Below are 15376 nucleotides of genomic sequence, written 5' to 3' on the forward strand. Positions count from 1 at the left end.
GAAACAAAGCGATGCTGCAAAACGGTCCTGTGAAGTGCACACACTTTAAATGAACCTCATTGAAGAATACAAGAAAAGTAACACAATTAAAAATTTTATTGTAACAGTGTTCAGGGGTCCATGGAACAAACAGACGGGTTTGCACTTTGTTATACATTATACATTAACATAATTATTATACATGAGTATAATGAGAGGAGAATTTACAACTGCACACAAATATTTGTTTTCTGAAGAGAGAAAAACGTGAAAAATCTCTTTCATTTTGTGGCCTATCTATCTATCTATCTATATTTTAATAAACTTTATTTTTATGATATAAAACATTTCTTTAAAAAATATGTAAGCTGCAAAAATATATTTAAAATATATTTAAAAGTACTTTTTCTTCTAAGTAAGTATATGATCATAATTAAAAATCATAAATTAAAAATTAAATAGAAGCTATTTCTAGTAGTATCAGTATGTAATATATATAATATATATAATATATTATAATAATTAATATATAATTAATATATAATATATTATAATAGTATTATAAACAAATTATAGTAATATTTAACATTATATGTTTAACATATAACATATGTTATATGTTTAGTAATTATTATTATAATTATTATTAAATAAAATCCTGAACAAATCAGTGTGGAAAATAATGAAATGATTGTCCCGCAATATTGACTGAATGACGTCACACACACCCCGCCCCCGCGCGCCCAGGTTGGAAAAAAAAAAAACATAAACAAAAACACGTAATGCGCATGCGCGGTCCTGCTTTCAGAACTGCGCATGCGCTGTTGCTCTCTCTGTCCCTCTCTCTAGCGCCTCCGTTTGTGTTCGTGTTCAATAAGCACGAGCGCATCCACCGCGGGTAGCTTAGCCTCCGAAGCTAACCATGGTGAACGTAAAGAAACGGAAAGGTCGGGTCGTCATTGATTCCGACTCAGAAGACAGCGCGAGCGATGACAATTTGGATCAGGTAAAAAAAAAAATTTGCTATTTCTTCATGCTTAAACACCAAAGATAAGTTGCGTGCAGGTTTTTCGGGTTCGCTTGGGTAACATTAGCACGGGCGTCCATGCTAGTAGTAACTGCGCTATTTTTTACAAAACCTACCCGTAATGCGTCCAGTGTTCTTCTTTGGGCGCTTACGTCACAGCACGAGCTGCTCGGTGATTGGGTGTGTCGTTGCGCGAGTTGCGAAGTTCAAGCCAATTGGAGTTCAGAAGGCGGGAAACTGTCAGCCAATCATAACAAAGTGGGCGGGATTTTGTGTGAAAACAAGTGGGAAATATATTTATGTGTAACGCAGGTGAAAAGAGCGCTAGCTAGCTAGTCGCTTAAGGAGCCTGTAGGCCGGGCAAGCGTTATTAAAAATTACCATGTAAAAGCAATACAGATGCACAGTTTTGTGCTAGTCATCTGGTTTATCTCACAATAAAGCACAATCCGTGTATTTAAAAGCATTTAACTCAGTCCCTGGTGTAGATATCGTTTGTTAGCCTGTTAGTTAGCATCCATGCTAGTTAGCGTGCTAGCGCGTTAGCTCGTCCTGTACGATTGTAAACATCAGGATGATTAGCCGCGACACTGGCTTCTTCTGGAGTTTATTTTAGACAGATTGCGAGCTTTAGGAAATGGAAACGAAGTGTGATTTGTTTGTTTGTTTACAGTTAAAGTGCTAGAGATGGCTAGTTATTTTGAGTCTGAAGTCTTCAAAAGTAAACACACCCCAGGGCTGAAAATCTCAGTATCTAATGCTTCATTTTCACTGTTTCCTTCACCCTGTAGTGACCTGGACATAAATAAGTTTATAAATAAGTCACTGTAGCATTTACCCATGCCCTGTGCTCAGCTGTGTGAGCTGTTTGCTCAGAGAGATTTGCTTCTTTCTGCAGTGAAACTGAGACATGAGGGTGAGAACTGAAGCCAGAGCAGATCTCAGTGTTGTCTGAGCTAAGTTTATCCTAGTGATGATGATGATGGTGGTGGTGGTGGTGGTGGTGGTGGTGGTGGTGATGGAGCTCTGCGACTGAGATATATCCGTCTCATCAGGGGAGGATGATCCTCCTGACCATAAACACTTCACACATGTGTTCGCCCCAATCATTCAGCTCGGGCTTCGCACCAGACCCTTTAATCCTGACCCCCAGTCTCACAGAGTTACACAACAAATACAACACACACAACATGCACTGCGCCGTATGTTTCTAATGAGCATAACATCTCAGTAAAACTAGTATGGGATTTAGGGTGTGTTTACATTTGCTTGTCTGTGGTTTGAGTCTGGTTTGGTTTCATGCTGCACAGAATTGAAGAAATATATTTGTAATAAAATATTTATCAGCCTGAGGTGTTGCGCTGAAAATTTCGTTCATTGGTCAAAAATACGGCGTCAGGAACGTTAAACACGCTTTCAATTCGATAATTAGACAAATAAGTCTAGTTTATTTTCTCTTTTCCAAATCTCCAGAATCAGAATCACCTTTATTGCCATGTAGTCGTGGGTTTACAAGGAACTTGTCTTGGTGTGCTGGTGCTTAGAGTAATATGAGAAATAAAAACAACTGTGAGTGTAAGCATAGAGATATAAAAATTTAGGCAAATAAAGTAAAAATAGAGACATTTAACTGTACGGTAGTGGTAGGAAGTAAGAAGGTGCAGTACGGCAGTCTGAGTTGTGTGTGTTAATGTAACGCATATGAAACAGAAAAGTTGGGTTTTTCGTTAACGTATAATATATAATGTATAATATCCATGAAGGCGGATAAGAATAATGAACAAAACGCACGCAGTCTTCGATTCTCTTCCCGCAGTCGAGTCGATTCGGAGTCACTGAATCGGTTTCGCGACGAAGCGGACCGTGACCACGTCAATCAGACGCTCTCGGACCCGAGCGGGATTTCTGTGTTCTCACTCCGAATACATGAAGCGTCCTGCGATACTAACGATCCTGAAAGCACGATTTATCAGCTGTGATTATTATTATTGTTTTTTTCCTGTTTATGGTTCTCGCTTGTGAAGATACCAGATTTATTTAAAAATAGGAAATAATTAAGCTGCAGGAAAATCACTAGCTGTGTTACAACGGCCAACTTTGAGTGCCCAACTTTTACAAGCAGCAAATATCATTTATATCTATCTATCTATCCATCTGTCTATTTATCTATCTGTCTATCTGTCTATCTATCTGATATGATGAAAGTGAAGCATCAGAGGCTCGAGTCAGTCTGATTGGAGCGTGCGCTGTCCGAGACTTCTGCATCAAGACCAAGGGTTCAAACAGAATCGTAACTTCCACACCTTCTCGCTTCTCCTAAACCTGCCATCATGCTTCTTTTCATCTGTTTTGTTCTGACGTCAAAAAGCATCACGGCCCAAATCACGCATTTAAAAGTTAAAAGACGTGTGAAATTTGATTAGACGAGTCAAAAGAGTTCGTGGTTGTTGCTGATGTTTTTTTTTTTTTTTTGGAGAAAGTGTTTCCTGCTTCATTGCAATACGCCCAGAAGAAAGTTTAAGGAGGTCCTGGATACCTTTTTGTAAAATACATCCATCTTCCCAAGCCACAAAATTCCCACCAAGTCTTGAGCTGTGACTTGTGGATAGTCAGTGCTGGTGAAATGCACCTCAGGTATCTGCTGTAGTGAACTCTGGCTTTATGTCGTCTTCTAAGGACTGGCTGAAGTTCACACGTTCTGCGTTTTAGGGAAATTACGGTGTTACGAGTTGCGAGAACGACGTGTTGTGAAAGCGACGAGGTGGAAGCCGGGACGTACGAGCGCGAACTGAGACCTGAGTTAAAAACCGAAGCCTAGGCGACTCGTGTAGCTCGACGTGAGTTATTTGGAGTCGTGAGACGCGGATTAACGCTCAGCTGATGTTCACGTTCACGTGATGATATCGTTCACGTGCGCCAGCCAATAGGAGACGTTCTTACTGAGGCTTCTGTGATTCACGTCGGTTCTGATGTTCTGACGATGAGGTAGAAACTCGGGCCGGGCGATTATTAAAATGTAATATCAGTATCGTTATAAATTATGCCACGCTACACTTTCCTGAGATATCGTGATAAAAATTATTTAAATAAAAACGTAATAATTAGAAAGTGATTTGAAGCAGCTGATGTGATGTTACATTTTGTACTGAAGGGTTTTTATTTTTCCTCCTTTTCAATGTTAAATCAGTTAATTTCGTGAGCATTAGATAAAAGTATCACTGATACTCTCTCTCTCTCTTTTTTGCTAGAAATATCTTTAAATATCGTGATATGATGTTTTTTTATATATCGCTCACTCTTAGTAGAAACTAATCACGGTTTTAAGCTCATGTCTCTGTACAGCGTGTGTGTGTGTGTGTGTGTGTGCAGTACATATGAAGGTGTTTTTGACTCCTACTGAAAAACATTTCTTGTGAACGCAGATTAATTCAGTGATCCAACACGTTTTCTGGACTTTCAAACGTGATTTAGACTCTTGCAGGTGTTGTGACTTTTACAGAAGAGCGACGTATTTGTTAAAACATGCGCTGATGCGCAGACGTGTTTATTAAAACTCACGCTGATGCACAGATATATTTGTCTAATCTCTCTCCGTCTCTTTCCAGGAGCTACTGAGTTTGGCCAAGAGGAAGCGTGTGGACTCGGAAGAACCGGAGGAACCCGTCAGCAAACCTGCAGCATCTACAGACTCGGAGACGTCCGACAGCGATGATGAGGTACTTCATTACATCCTCACTCTACTGATCCACCTGCAGGTTGTGTCTCGAGGCGGTCTCATTGCTGATTTAGTTTCTCGAGCGGATCTGATCGCGTTCTCGGGCTGAGATTGTGTTTGTGCGTGCTTTTAAATTTGTGTGTTTGTGTGTTGTGTGTGTGTGTGCGCATGCGTGTGTAGTGGACTGTTGGAGGCACCAAAGCCAAGAAAAAGGTGAAGCCCGGTAAAGGGGCCGAAAAGAAGAACCCCACGAAGAAGAAAGTGAACAAGGCCGCTTCCTCAGGGAGCTCGGATGGAGACAGCTCAGCCGAGAGCTCCGCCCCCGAGGAGGGTGAGGGGGAAAAAAAATAATTCAGAAACCATCAGAGCGTTTACTGTGTCTCTGAATGTTAATTTCATACCAGGATTTTATGTTTTTTGGCTGTTTATGGAAGCAGAATTGTTAAAATGACGTCTAAGATCTCGCTGACAATCCCACAGGCGAGGTGTCCGACTCAGAGAGCAACAGCTCCTCCTCCAGCTCGGATTCAGACTCGTCCTCGGAGGACGAAGTGTTCCGGGACGGATACGGAGACGATCTGATGGGAGACGAGGAGGACCGGGCGCGGCTGGAGCAGATGACGGAGAAAGAGAGAGAGCAGGAGCTTTTCAACCGTATCGAGAAGAGAGAGGTGCTCAAACGCAGGTGAGGAGAACACACGCACACACACACACACACACACACACACACACACATGTATTTACACGTTTTCTCACAATTCATGGAACACGGCTCTCGCTTGAACTTTTCTGTGTTTCGTGTCCGACGTTTACTTTTTCAGCTACAAAACTGGAAATCTCAAACAGCCTCAAAAGGCTCTTTCAGCTTTCTGCTACACGTCTGATTAGAAACTCTGCGAGGTGAAGAGTCATGTTCCCCTCACTGCAGAACGAAAAGTCCATGGGGTGGAGTCGGACCTGATCCGGCTCCTCCCACATAGGCGGAGTCCAGGGGATGGAGTGTGTTTCAGGCTGAATAAATCCCTGCGTCTCAGTTCGCCTACTTATACGATGCACTGAAAGTATGTAGAGTTTTTGTGAAGAAAAAGTACACACTTCTGAGTGTGTAGCAAAAGCGCAAGTACTGGGACATGCTAACGAACACGTCACGTAACCCAAGAGAACGTTGTCGCCTAGTTACGCACGCTGTCACCGTAAACAAACTCCTCGTTGCGTTTCATCTTTTCTTTATTCGTTATTCGTTATATAATTTAAACTACATTATGTAATTTAGCATTCCCTTGATTTATTTTTTCCACAGTTCCTTTACACCTCTCTAAAATGCGTCCTTGAATTCGGCGAAGCAAACCGTCACAAAACTCCTCCACCATCGCGCAAGGAATTGTGGGTAATATTAGCTGTAAAAGTGTCCACGGATCCACACTTCGGAAAACCTATCGGAAAATAGTCCGGGAACGTTTGGGATTTTCATTTCAACATCCTATGATTTGGGATTCACTAATTCTGATCTCGGCTGCTGTTTAGGTCGGATAGCAGGTGAATTGAGACGCAGCAAGCGTGTTTGATGTGATAAACAGGTTAGCAGTTAGGCTTATAGGAGGAGTTGGATCAGATCCAGCTCCACCCCTTGGACTTTTGGTTCTGCAGTAAGGTTATCTCGGAGGCGGAGCTGAGGAGGTGTACCAAACCTCTATAACCTTCCACTGTTCAGCTCCTTAGTGAGCTGGTTGCGGGAGTTCGTAGCGCCAGCGTGTCTGAGGATTGACACAAAAATGTGTAATTTATTTATTTGTATATTTTTGTTAAATATTTGAGGCTTGGTTTGGATACGAAAATTGCGAACCGACTTGTGCTCAGATAATTTGTCACTTCGAACCTCTCTGGTGCTCCACTCAGGTTCGAAATCAAGCAGAAACTAAAGACAGAAAAGAAGAAGGTTAAAGAGGAGAAGAAGAAGAAGAAGCAAGAGGAAGAGCAGGAGAAGAAAAAGCAGTCTCAGGTTACAGACACTCAGGTGGTGAGTGGATCAGTGTTTCGGCTCTTCGCTCAAATCCGACCGTCTCACCTTTGAAGAGAATAAAAGTCTGGAGGTTTGCAGGAATGAAGTAACGTTGCTCTGCCTGTCTGTCGATCTGCGTTTAGGTGATGTCCCATAATAAGGAGAGGAGGTCGAAGAGAGACGAGAAGCTGGACAAGAAGTCGCAGGCCATGGAGGAGCTGAAAGCCGAGCGAGAGAAGAAGAAGAACAGAACAGGTTCGTTAGCTCGTTATTTTTGTCTCAATTTTTAAACACTGCTGAATGTTTACGATGTTGGATCCAGCAGTCTGTTTGGATTATTGATGCCTTTCTAATAGCTTTTATTTCCCAAACAAGTAGTGTGGTGCGATGTCCTAACGAATTTTTTTTGCAATAAAGGCACTTTTTTTTTTTTTTTTTTTTTTAAGAACATGATTGCCTCTTTTTTTTTTTTTTTTTATTAATGAACCAACACGAGGTTAGTACACGGTGCACATTTTCGTTGTTAGTGTTATTGTTTTTTAAAATTTGACCTTTAACCCCACAGCCGAGCTCCTGACCAAACGACAGCCGCTGAAGGCCAGCGACGTTTACTCCGACGACGAGGAGGAGGAAGAGGAAGACGACGATAAGTCCTCGGTAAAGAGCGACCGCAGCTCGAGGCTGTCGTCCTCCGATGAAGAAGAGGAGTGAGTGTGGTCTCTGATTGCTCCCTTAGACTGGTTATAGGAAAAGCCCTACGCGTAATGTACAGTACGTTATACTTGATCTGCGACTTAATTGGCTCCTTTTCTCTCTTCCCCCTCAGGAAAGAGGCGACGCCCCCTAAGTCTCAGCCGGTTTCGTTGCCGGAGGAACTGAACCGCATCCGACTGTCACGGCACAAACTGGAGCGCTGGTGTCACATGCCCTTCTTCGCTAAAACGGTCACCGGCTGCTTCGTACGCATCGGCATCGGCAACTGCAGCAGTAAACCCGTCTACAGGGTACGAGCTACTTCCTGTTTCGGTTAAAGAGCTGGATTTAAACTCAGTAATACCTTTTCAGTCGCGGCTAATAGTCTGGCGCGTGTCTGAAACGGGGCGAACGCAGCTTAATGAGATTGTCTTCTGTTCTTTCTTTCTCGTCTAACATATCCCATAATCCTGTGCGTCAGCCAGCCTGGAAAAACAATGGCAAGGAGGGAGACGTTTACGGAGAAAAGCTCTTACATCATTATAATGAAGAATAATAAATTTTTTAAATAATAAATAAATTAAATAAACTGCAGACGCAACAGGTAGAGATTTTTGTTTGTTTGTTTTTTGTTTCAACCAAACAGTTGGAATTTTTTTAAGTTTAGATTTAGATGTATATTACATTTAAGAATTTCTATTTAAAGAATTAGATATTACAGTTGATGACTGTTTACTGCGTTCAAGCTAATTAATTTTTTGGCCAATTCTATGAACATTAGATTAAAATTTTAAATAGATAAATACAATATTAGAATTAATTCCGTTTACATGTATTGCAATAAATCAGAGAATTTAATTGAAGGATTTGATATTTTTAATAACTTTTTAATCATAAAACTTACAAACCTCTCTGTCTAGGTTGTGTTTTGAATCGAAAGATATGTTTAAAATAAAATTACATATATAAAATTTAATTAAATAGCCAGTTCAATTCTTTGTAAATTCAAATTCCAGCGTGAATAGATAAATAGCTAGGTTCAATTCAAAAAGTCAGAAAAAATATCAAATTCTTTAATTCAAAATTCTTAAACATATGAATTTCACTTCAAGAATTTTGAATTAAAGAATTTGATAATTTTTCTGACGTTCTGAATTGAAGCTAGCTTTTTAAGCCTGGCTATTTTTTTTTTTTAATTCAAAATAAAAAAAAAAAATTTGAAATAGATAAATGTAGAATATGAATGTAATAGAATTAATTGAGTATGTACTTTTATTTTTCTATCATCTATATTTTATGTAATCTATATTTAATAATTATTTAATTGAATAATTTCTGATTATAGAATTTGATATTTTTAATGCTTTTTTTTTTAAATCATAGCTTCATTTTTTTTTACAGACTTTTTGAATTGAAGCTAAAAATTAAAATAAAAATTCTAAATAGATAAAAAAAAAAAACTAATGGAATTGAGTTTAGACTTTTTCGATCACGCCTGTTTCATTAAATCCAATCATTTGAAAAAGTCTAATTAATAAATGAGAGATTTTTAATGATTAATTAATGATTTGATTTATTTAGTTATTGAGCAGTCCGTTTCTTTCTCAGTTAACCATTTTGATTTTAAGCGTTTTAATACAATATTGGAAGGAATCGACTTGAAACAGTTTTTTAGATCACCTGAGTGTTCATTTTATTAAATCCTTTCTAAATTGTCCGCTTCATAGAGAATGTGTTTGTGTTTTCTTGGTGCTCGTTTCCAGGTGGCTGAGATTGTAGATGTGGTGGAAACGGCGAAAGTCTACCAGCTCGGCTCGACGCGAACAAACAAAGGGCTGCAGTTACGGTGAGCTGTCAGTCAGACACGTCTCGATAATCCGTTACACGCCACACTGATAGCGAGGAGGTTTCACTCGCCTGGTGCTCCAGTCAGGAGGACACTGCTGCTTTAGACTCCACGTTTGAGGGGTGTTTGTGAGCAGAACGCTGTAGATAGTCACAGATAATCAAGCTGAGACGCTTATAGCTAATACATCGACGAAAACAGGGCAATTATTTTAAATACAGTACCGTTGAAGTTTCATAAACCATGATAAAAGCTTAATGTAATTCATTTTAAAGCATTAATCACTAACTGATGAGTGAGGGAGTTATTTTAAGGGTTAATAATAACGGCAAATGTCTAATGTTACTAGAGATGGACTTGAATTAACGTGCATTTTTTTTTATATATATTTGTGTGTATGTGTGTGTGTGTGTGTGTGTGTGTGTGTTTGTGTGTGGATGTGTTTATTTTTTCCGAAGGCACGGCAACGACACCCGAGTGTTCCGGCTCGAGTTTGTGTCCAATCAGGAATTTACAGAGAGCGAGTTCATGAAATGGAAAGAAGCGGTGAGTGTGATTTACTCGTACGCTGAAACTTAAATACTGCGTAAATGTCTTCTTATAAAATATAAATACATTTCAGAAAAACTTTTAAATCAATTTCCAGGTGCTCAGCATGAAGCCTTTTTTTCAGTGATTGTTGTACTGCTTAAAATGGCACTTCGGTGCCCTTACTGGTGTTGTGAGGTTTAGTTTTTGTCCTGTTTGTGTTGCCGTAGCCACAGTCTCAGCTGCTCCGCTCACGAGACGAACTGTACTCCTATCTGGCCACGGGATTCAGAATCTTAATCGGGAAATCTGATTGGTTCGCTGTATTTCTATTAATGACAGACACTGAGCTCAAGTTCATGTATCACACTTTTTCAGAAATAATCTCAATAGTAGCAGTAGTGGGAAGTAAACATGGTTCGTTGCTTGCGAGGGGAGTTAAACCCCAGCTCCTCTGAAAGAAGGTCTGATTACTCGTCACGTTTAAGGCTAAAACCTCATCATCAGCACCTTTTCATAGCCGTCACATAACTGCTGGAGCAGCAAAACAAATGTGTGGAAAACACAGTGGATGTGACTGGTATAGTGGAAGCTGTAATGATGCTAATTTTATAGATAAATCCATAACCATCTCCGTGTGTACGTTTTATAAATCATTTCAGATGCACGGTGCAGGGATGCAGATTCCTACCCTGGACGAAATCGCTAAAAAAGAGCAGTCCATCAAAGAAGCCGTCAACTACAAATTCAACGACAAAGACATCGAGGATGTGAGTCACGGCTTTGTAATGTCTTTTCTCTTTTCCCTTCTCTTTTTTTGTTTGTAATATTTCTGTATAATTAACCTGAATTAGCTTTAACTTATGACAATAAATAATAAACATAAATAACAAAACGGTGCTTTAAAACGTATTGCAAATAAAAGTTGGTTATAGAAGTTTGTTTATCCAAAATACTTCTAAGAGCTAATCTAACATGGAGTAAGGTACATTTTCAGCTAGTACGCAGCTAGAACGATAATAATAGACTGGTGTTTGTGTAATAAATAGTTCAATATTCTACCAAAAAAAAAAATTTATAAGAAAATCTGAAAACATGGATTATAGAATGTGTACAAGTTATCTTAAATCCAGCCTCTTCCTCGTTTCAGTATCGTTGTAGCACATAAACAGTCCGAATTTTCCTTCCTCGAGAATACATTTAAGTCAAACTCCTGTGATCAAAATGGCGGATACACGGAATGAACCAAAAAAATAATAATTTTTTGTTCATCGTTAACAGATAGTGAAAGAGAAGGACCGATTCCGAAAGGCGCCGCCGAACTACGCCATGAAGAAAACACAACTCCTCAAAGAAAAGGTGACTCTCTGTGAAGATTAGTAGTTTATATCATGTACTGAGAGGGTAAAACGCTTCAGATTTTGTAGTATAAACCCGTGTGTGTGTGTGTGTGTGTGTGTGTGTGTGTGTGTGTGTTAGGCGATGGCGGAGGAGAGCGGCGACGGCGATAAGGTGAAGATGTTGCAGGATCAGTTGAACGAGCTGGAGGAGAGAGCTGAAGCATTAGACAGACAGAGAACTAAAAACATTTCTGCCATCAGGTAAGAACACACAAACACACACACACACACACGCGTGTTACAAGCTGAGAGTCTGGGAGCGTTTCAATAACGTAATTTGTCACGGTTCTCAGTTACATCAACCAGAGGAACCGCAGCTGGAACATCGTGGAGTCTGAGAAGGCGTTAGTGGTACGTACACGTCTCGTACTGACGCGTGAGTGCTGGCTGTTTGTCACAGAAATTTCCAGAAGCGTCACTTTGGTTCTCTTTTCTCAGGCTGAAGGTCAGAACTCCAAAAACCAGCAGATGGACCCTTTCACCAGGCGGCAGTGCAAACCCACCATGGTGTCCAACGTAAGCCTTGTGCTTTCTTTTTCTTTTCTTTTTTTTTTATTATCATTTTAACAAGGTCCCCAGAGACCTAGGCATGTCCTGATCGCCTGTAATACAACATGTAAGGAATAACACACTCTGTGTTGTGCTGTTACAGGAAAATAATCAACAGGGAGGTGTGATGAAGCAGAGTTACTGTTATTTTGTTGTACTGTGTAACAGCATGTGTTTTATTCCTCTAACACAACAGCAAATTTACCACAATTACAAGGTCTTATTTGTTAAAGAACGCCAAGTCGTACTTTTTTATCCATTTATAGTTACATTTACTGTTGTGAAATGTCCGCAAAACTAGCTAGTTCCTGTTCTCACTTAGATTATAGCAGCTATAAATAAACAGTCGTTCCCTCACCAGCCTCTGTTTTTCTTTCTCGCTCTTGCCATGTTACTGAGAAACCTCAAAGGGTAAACTCGTCTGTGCTGAAAATGTCAGAAATGTTACAGCTTTACACTGTAACACTGACACTGGAGACTCCTTCCACGAATGTTAAATAAACGTCTTCTTCGCCATTTCAACGATTACACGCGGTTATGTGGAGTCTCTGTGAATGAGCCGTTACTATAGAAACGATAGCAGCTGCACTACTGTGTATAGAATTAATCAACTCCTGACAAATCAGAATCCAGAATTCAACAGCGACGTAGACGAAGATAATCAGTGCTTTGTTATTGTGAACGCTTCATAACGGTGCGCGTCTCTCTTCTCTCTCTTGATTACCGATTCGATTTGTTGTCTTTTTTTTTTTTTTTTTTTTTTTGAAATTTCCAGGCCAGAGATCCGTCAGTCCACGCTGCTATTCTCGCCCATCTTAATCAGAAATATGGTTCGGGCTCTGGCCAAGACAACACGCAGCAGGTCAACAAACAGGTGAGCCGAGAAGGAATTCCACCTGAGCACTCCTTCACAGTCTGTTAATGATGTAATACATCTTCCTGGTTTATTCCAAGATGCTATTTATCTCATCACTGCTACTAAAATGGTGTTAATTGTCTTCTCGTAGTACTTTAGTGTGCTCCTGACTGCTGTTTCCCAAAGCAACACGAGTTCCTATTGGCTGTTATGATGAAAAAATCAGTAATAATGTAATAAGAACAGTTCTTGGTTGCAGATTTGGACATTTAGACCCAGCTATACATTGCATTATTTTCAAGCCTAGAATATCAGCATCATTATCTGACGTGTGTGTGTGTGTATGTGTGTGTGTGTGTGTATGAAGCAGGGTCCGGCGAACCAGAGGGATAAAGACGTCACAAAAACCACCAGCGACCTCTCAGAGGACCTGTTCAAAGTTCACGACTTCGATGTCAAAATCGACCTGCAGGTCCCCAGTGCTGGTGAGTGTGCCCCTGTGTGTGTGTTTGTGAGCCTGTGTGTGTGTTTGTGAGCCTGTGTGTGTGTTTGTGAGCCTGTGTGTGTGTTTGTGAGCCTGTGTGTGTGTGCCCGTGCCGGTGTGTGTGTGCCCGTGCCGGTGTGTGTGTGCCCGTGCCGGTGTGTGTGTCCATGTCTTGATATTTCCTGCGTGAAAGACACACTGACGCTGCCCCCTCGTGTTCTGTCACATAAAATGGAGACTGTTTTGAGCTATGAAATATATCTATGTATTTATCGAACATTAGACAAGTATATACATAACACCAGTTTAGGGATGTACAGAAATAATCGCTACTGAAAACTTTTTCAAACTGGCGGCAAAACTTTTCAAAATTTCCGGGTGTTTAGACGAAAGAGAAGCGAGGTTGAAAATTTTGACTGAAAAGTCAAAACAAACACTTACAAATAATTTTAATGATAATGAGACAGTGATTAAAACAGTTTGTTTGGTCAGATGCTTTCAAACAGTCACACAGTTCAGCAGTGAAAACATCGCACGTGTGGAAACGTTTCACGCTTTCTATGCGATTTTGTAATTAAAAAAATGTTTGTTTACATTGAAAATGTTTTTGTCCCCCTCGGCGGGACGACGCATTACTTCTCTACGGTGCTAGTGGGTCTGATCAGGAAAACATTCTTACTCGGACTGGAGTACGACCTGATTGGCTCTTAGATTTTATGATGCAGTAACACCTGTCATGTGTTCAGTACTCAGTCAGTTTTTCTGCTCAATTTCTTCTTCTTAAAACCACTAGATTTTATTGTTTTTAAAAATCCAGATCTGTCCTCAGTAGTTTTGTGTGTGTGTGTGTGTGTGTGTGTGTGTGTGCGTGTTTATTGCAGAGACAAAGTCCCTGTCGGTGAGCTCCAACTCTCTGCCGGTGAAGGACGGAGCTCCTCGCCGCTCCCTCAACCTGGAGGACTACAAAAAGAGACGAGGCCTCATCTGACGCTCCCGTCTTCCAGCTTCCCCTCCATCAAACCCCTGCATGTGTTAGTGAACTGCACCAGGGAGCCCGAGGCTGTCCTCTCCCTCTCTCTCTCTCCCTCTCTCTCTCTCTCTCTCTCTCTCTCTCTCAGTCCTTGTCCCTGTGTGTGTGTGTGTGTGTGTGTGTGTGTGAGTGTGTGAGAGAGAGTGAGTGAATTCAAGCTTGTACACATGTAAACCTTTGTAAGTGTGTGTGTGTGTGTGTGTGTGTGTGTGTGTGTGTGTGTGAGTGTGAGAGAGAGAGAGAGAGAGAGAGGGAGAGAGAGAATGAGCGAGTGTGCATGACTGTAGTGCGAGACATCCATCCGACGCGAGACTACAAACTACTTGTGCAGTTTGTGTGCACAAGTCTTCTGAAAATGAAATTAAATACGAAAATCCCGTGAAATGTGGCGGCTTATTTTGTTTTGCTTTGTATTTTTTCCTCATAGCCGTACTTTATAGGAGAGAAATCGTCCACTGGTTAATTTATACACAAGTATCTGACGTTCTGTGTCTACTTTCTTACATTTTTTTTTTTTTTTTAAATGTCAATATGTTCATCCAAATCCTGACAATGCTATTTAAATGTAAAACATGAATACTTGGGGGATTTTTATGAACCATTTTTCTTCCTCCTGAAGGTTTTTAATCTGACTGTGTGTGTGTGCGCGTGTGGACGCACTATTTTTTTTTTTTTTTTTTTTGGATTAGGTTTCAATCCTGGTGTCTTATAGAGAACAAAAATAAGAGACTAATAATGACGTCACTCCTGTAATGGACAAAATCTCTTCACTTTCTTCAATGGACATTATTTTTGTCCTTTTTTTTTTTTTCCTTTGTACTTCGGCGATCTTCGTTCCACTCAGAGCTGATTGATATGTGACTATTATTGGTTATTGATGATGTCTTCTGGTCAGTTCTTGTATTCATGTGGCATGCTTTGTAAATAAGATTTGGCCATTTGGGATGAGTGCGGCAACAATAAAGAAGCACTGTTTCGTACCGGTTGTGGATGTGTGGTTTTTTTTTTTTTTTTTTTTTTTTTTTTTTTTTTGCTATCTGTTAAAATAAAAATACTTAAATAAAAACTGATTTTCTAGTGTTACATTAGTATTATTATATGGGCAATTCTGCTAATTCTGCTAATTTTTTTAAATATATTTACTTATTGAATGCCTCAGCTACTCCATACAGCTGTGTTTAGTTTATTTATTTTGGCTGTTGTTATTATTATTATTATTGTTATTGTCGTTCTTCAACGTACTTTTAACAACGACACTTTTAATCAGGCA

General features: G+C 40.1%; 1 protein-coding gene across 2 annotated transcripts; it reads left to right on the plus strand.

Moving 5' to 3' along the window:
• Positions 1 to 796: 796 nt before the first annotated feature.
• rtf1 (RTF1 homolog, Paf1/RNA polymerase II complex component) lies at positions 797 to 15086 on the plus strand. 2 transcript variants are annotated; one of them, XM_026939296.3, is made up of 18 exons: positions 797 to 985; positions 4612 to 4722; positions 4902 to 5052; positions 5202 to 5406; positions 6618 to 6738; positions 6864 to 6975; positions 7286 to 7427; positions 7547 to 7724; positions 9177 to 9259; positions 9718 to 9805; positions 10450 to 10557; positions 11069 to 11146; positions 11267 to 11388; positions 11481 to 11538; positions 11626 to 11703; positions 12512 to 12610; positions 12963 to 13077; positions 13958 to 15086. In XM_026939296.3, exons 1-18 carry the CDS (start codon positions 902 to 904, stop codon positions 14062 to 14064), a joined length of 2040 nt encoding a protein of 679 aa, XP_026795097.2. In that variant the 5' UTR covers positions 797 to 901; the 3' UTR covers positions 14065 to 15086. The 2 variants fall into 2 exon arrangements, with proteins under 2 accessions (XP_026795097.2, XP_026795096.2); XM_026939295.3 differs by having other exon boundaries at positions 798 to 985; positions 12960 to 13077.
• Positions 15087 to 15376: the final 290 nt, after the last annotated feature.

This window comes from Pangasianodon hypophthalmus, chromosome 3 (genome assembly GCF_027358585.1).
Source record: "Pangasianodon hypophthalmus isolate fPanHyp1 chromosome 3, fPanHyp1.pri, whole genome shotgun sequence".
NCBI lineage: Eukaryota > Metazoa > Chordata > Actinopteri > Siluriformes > Pangasiidae > Pangasianodon > Pangasianodon hypophthalmus.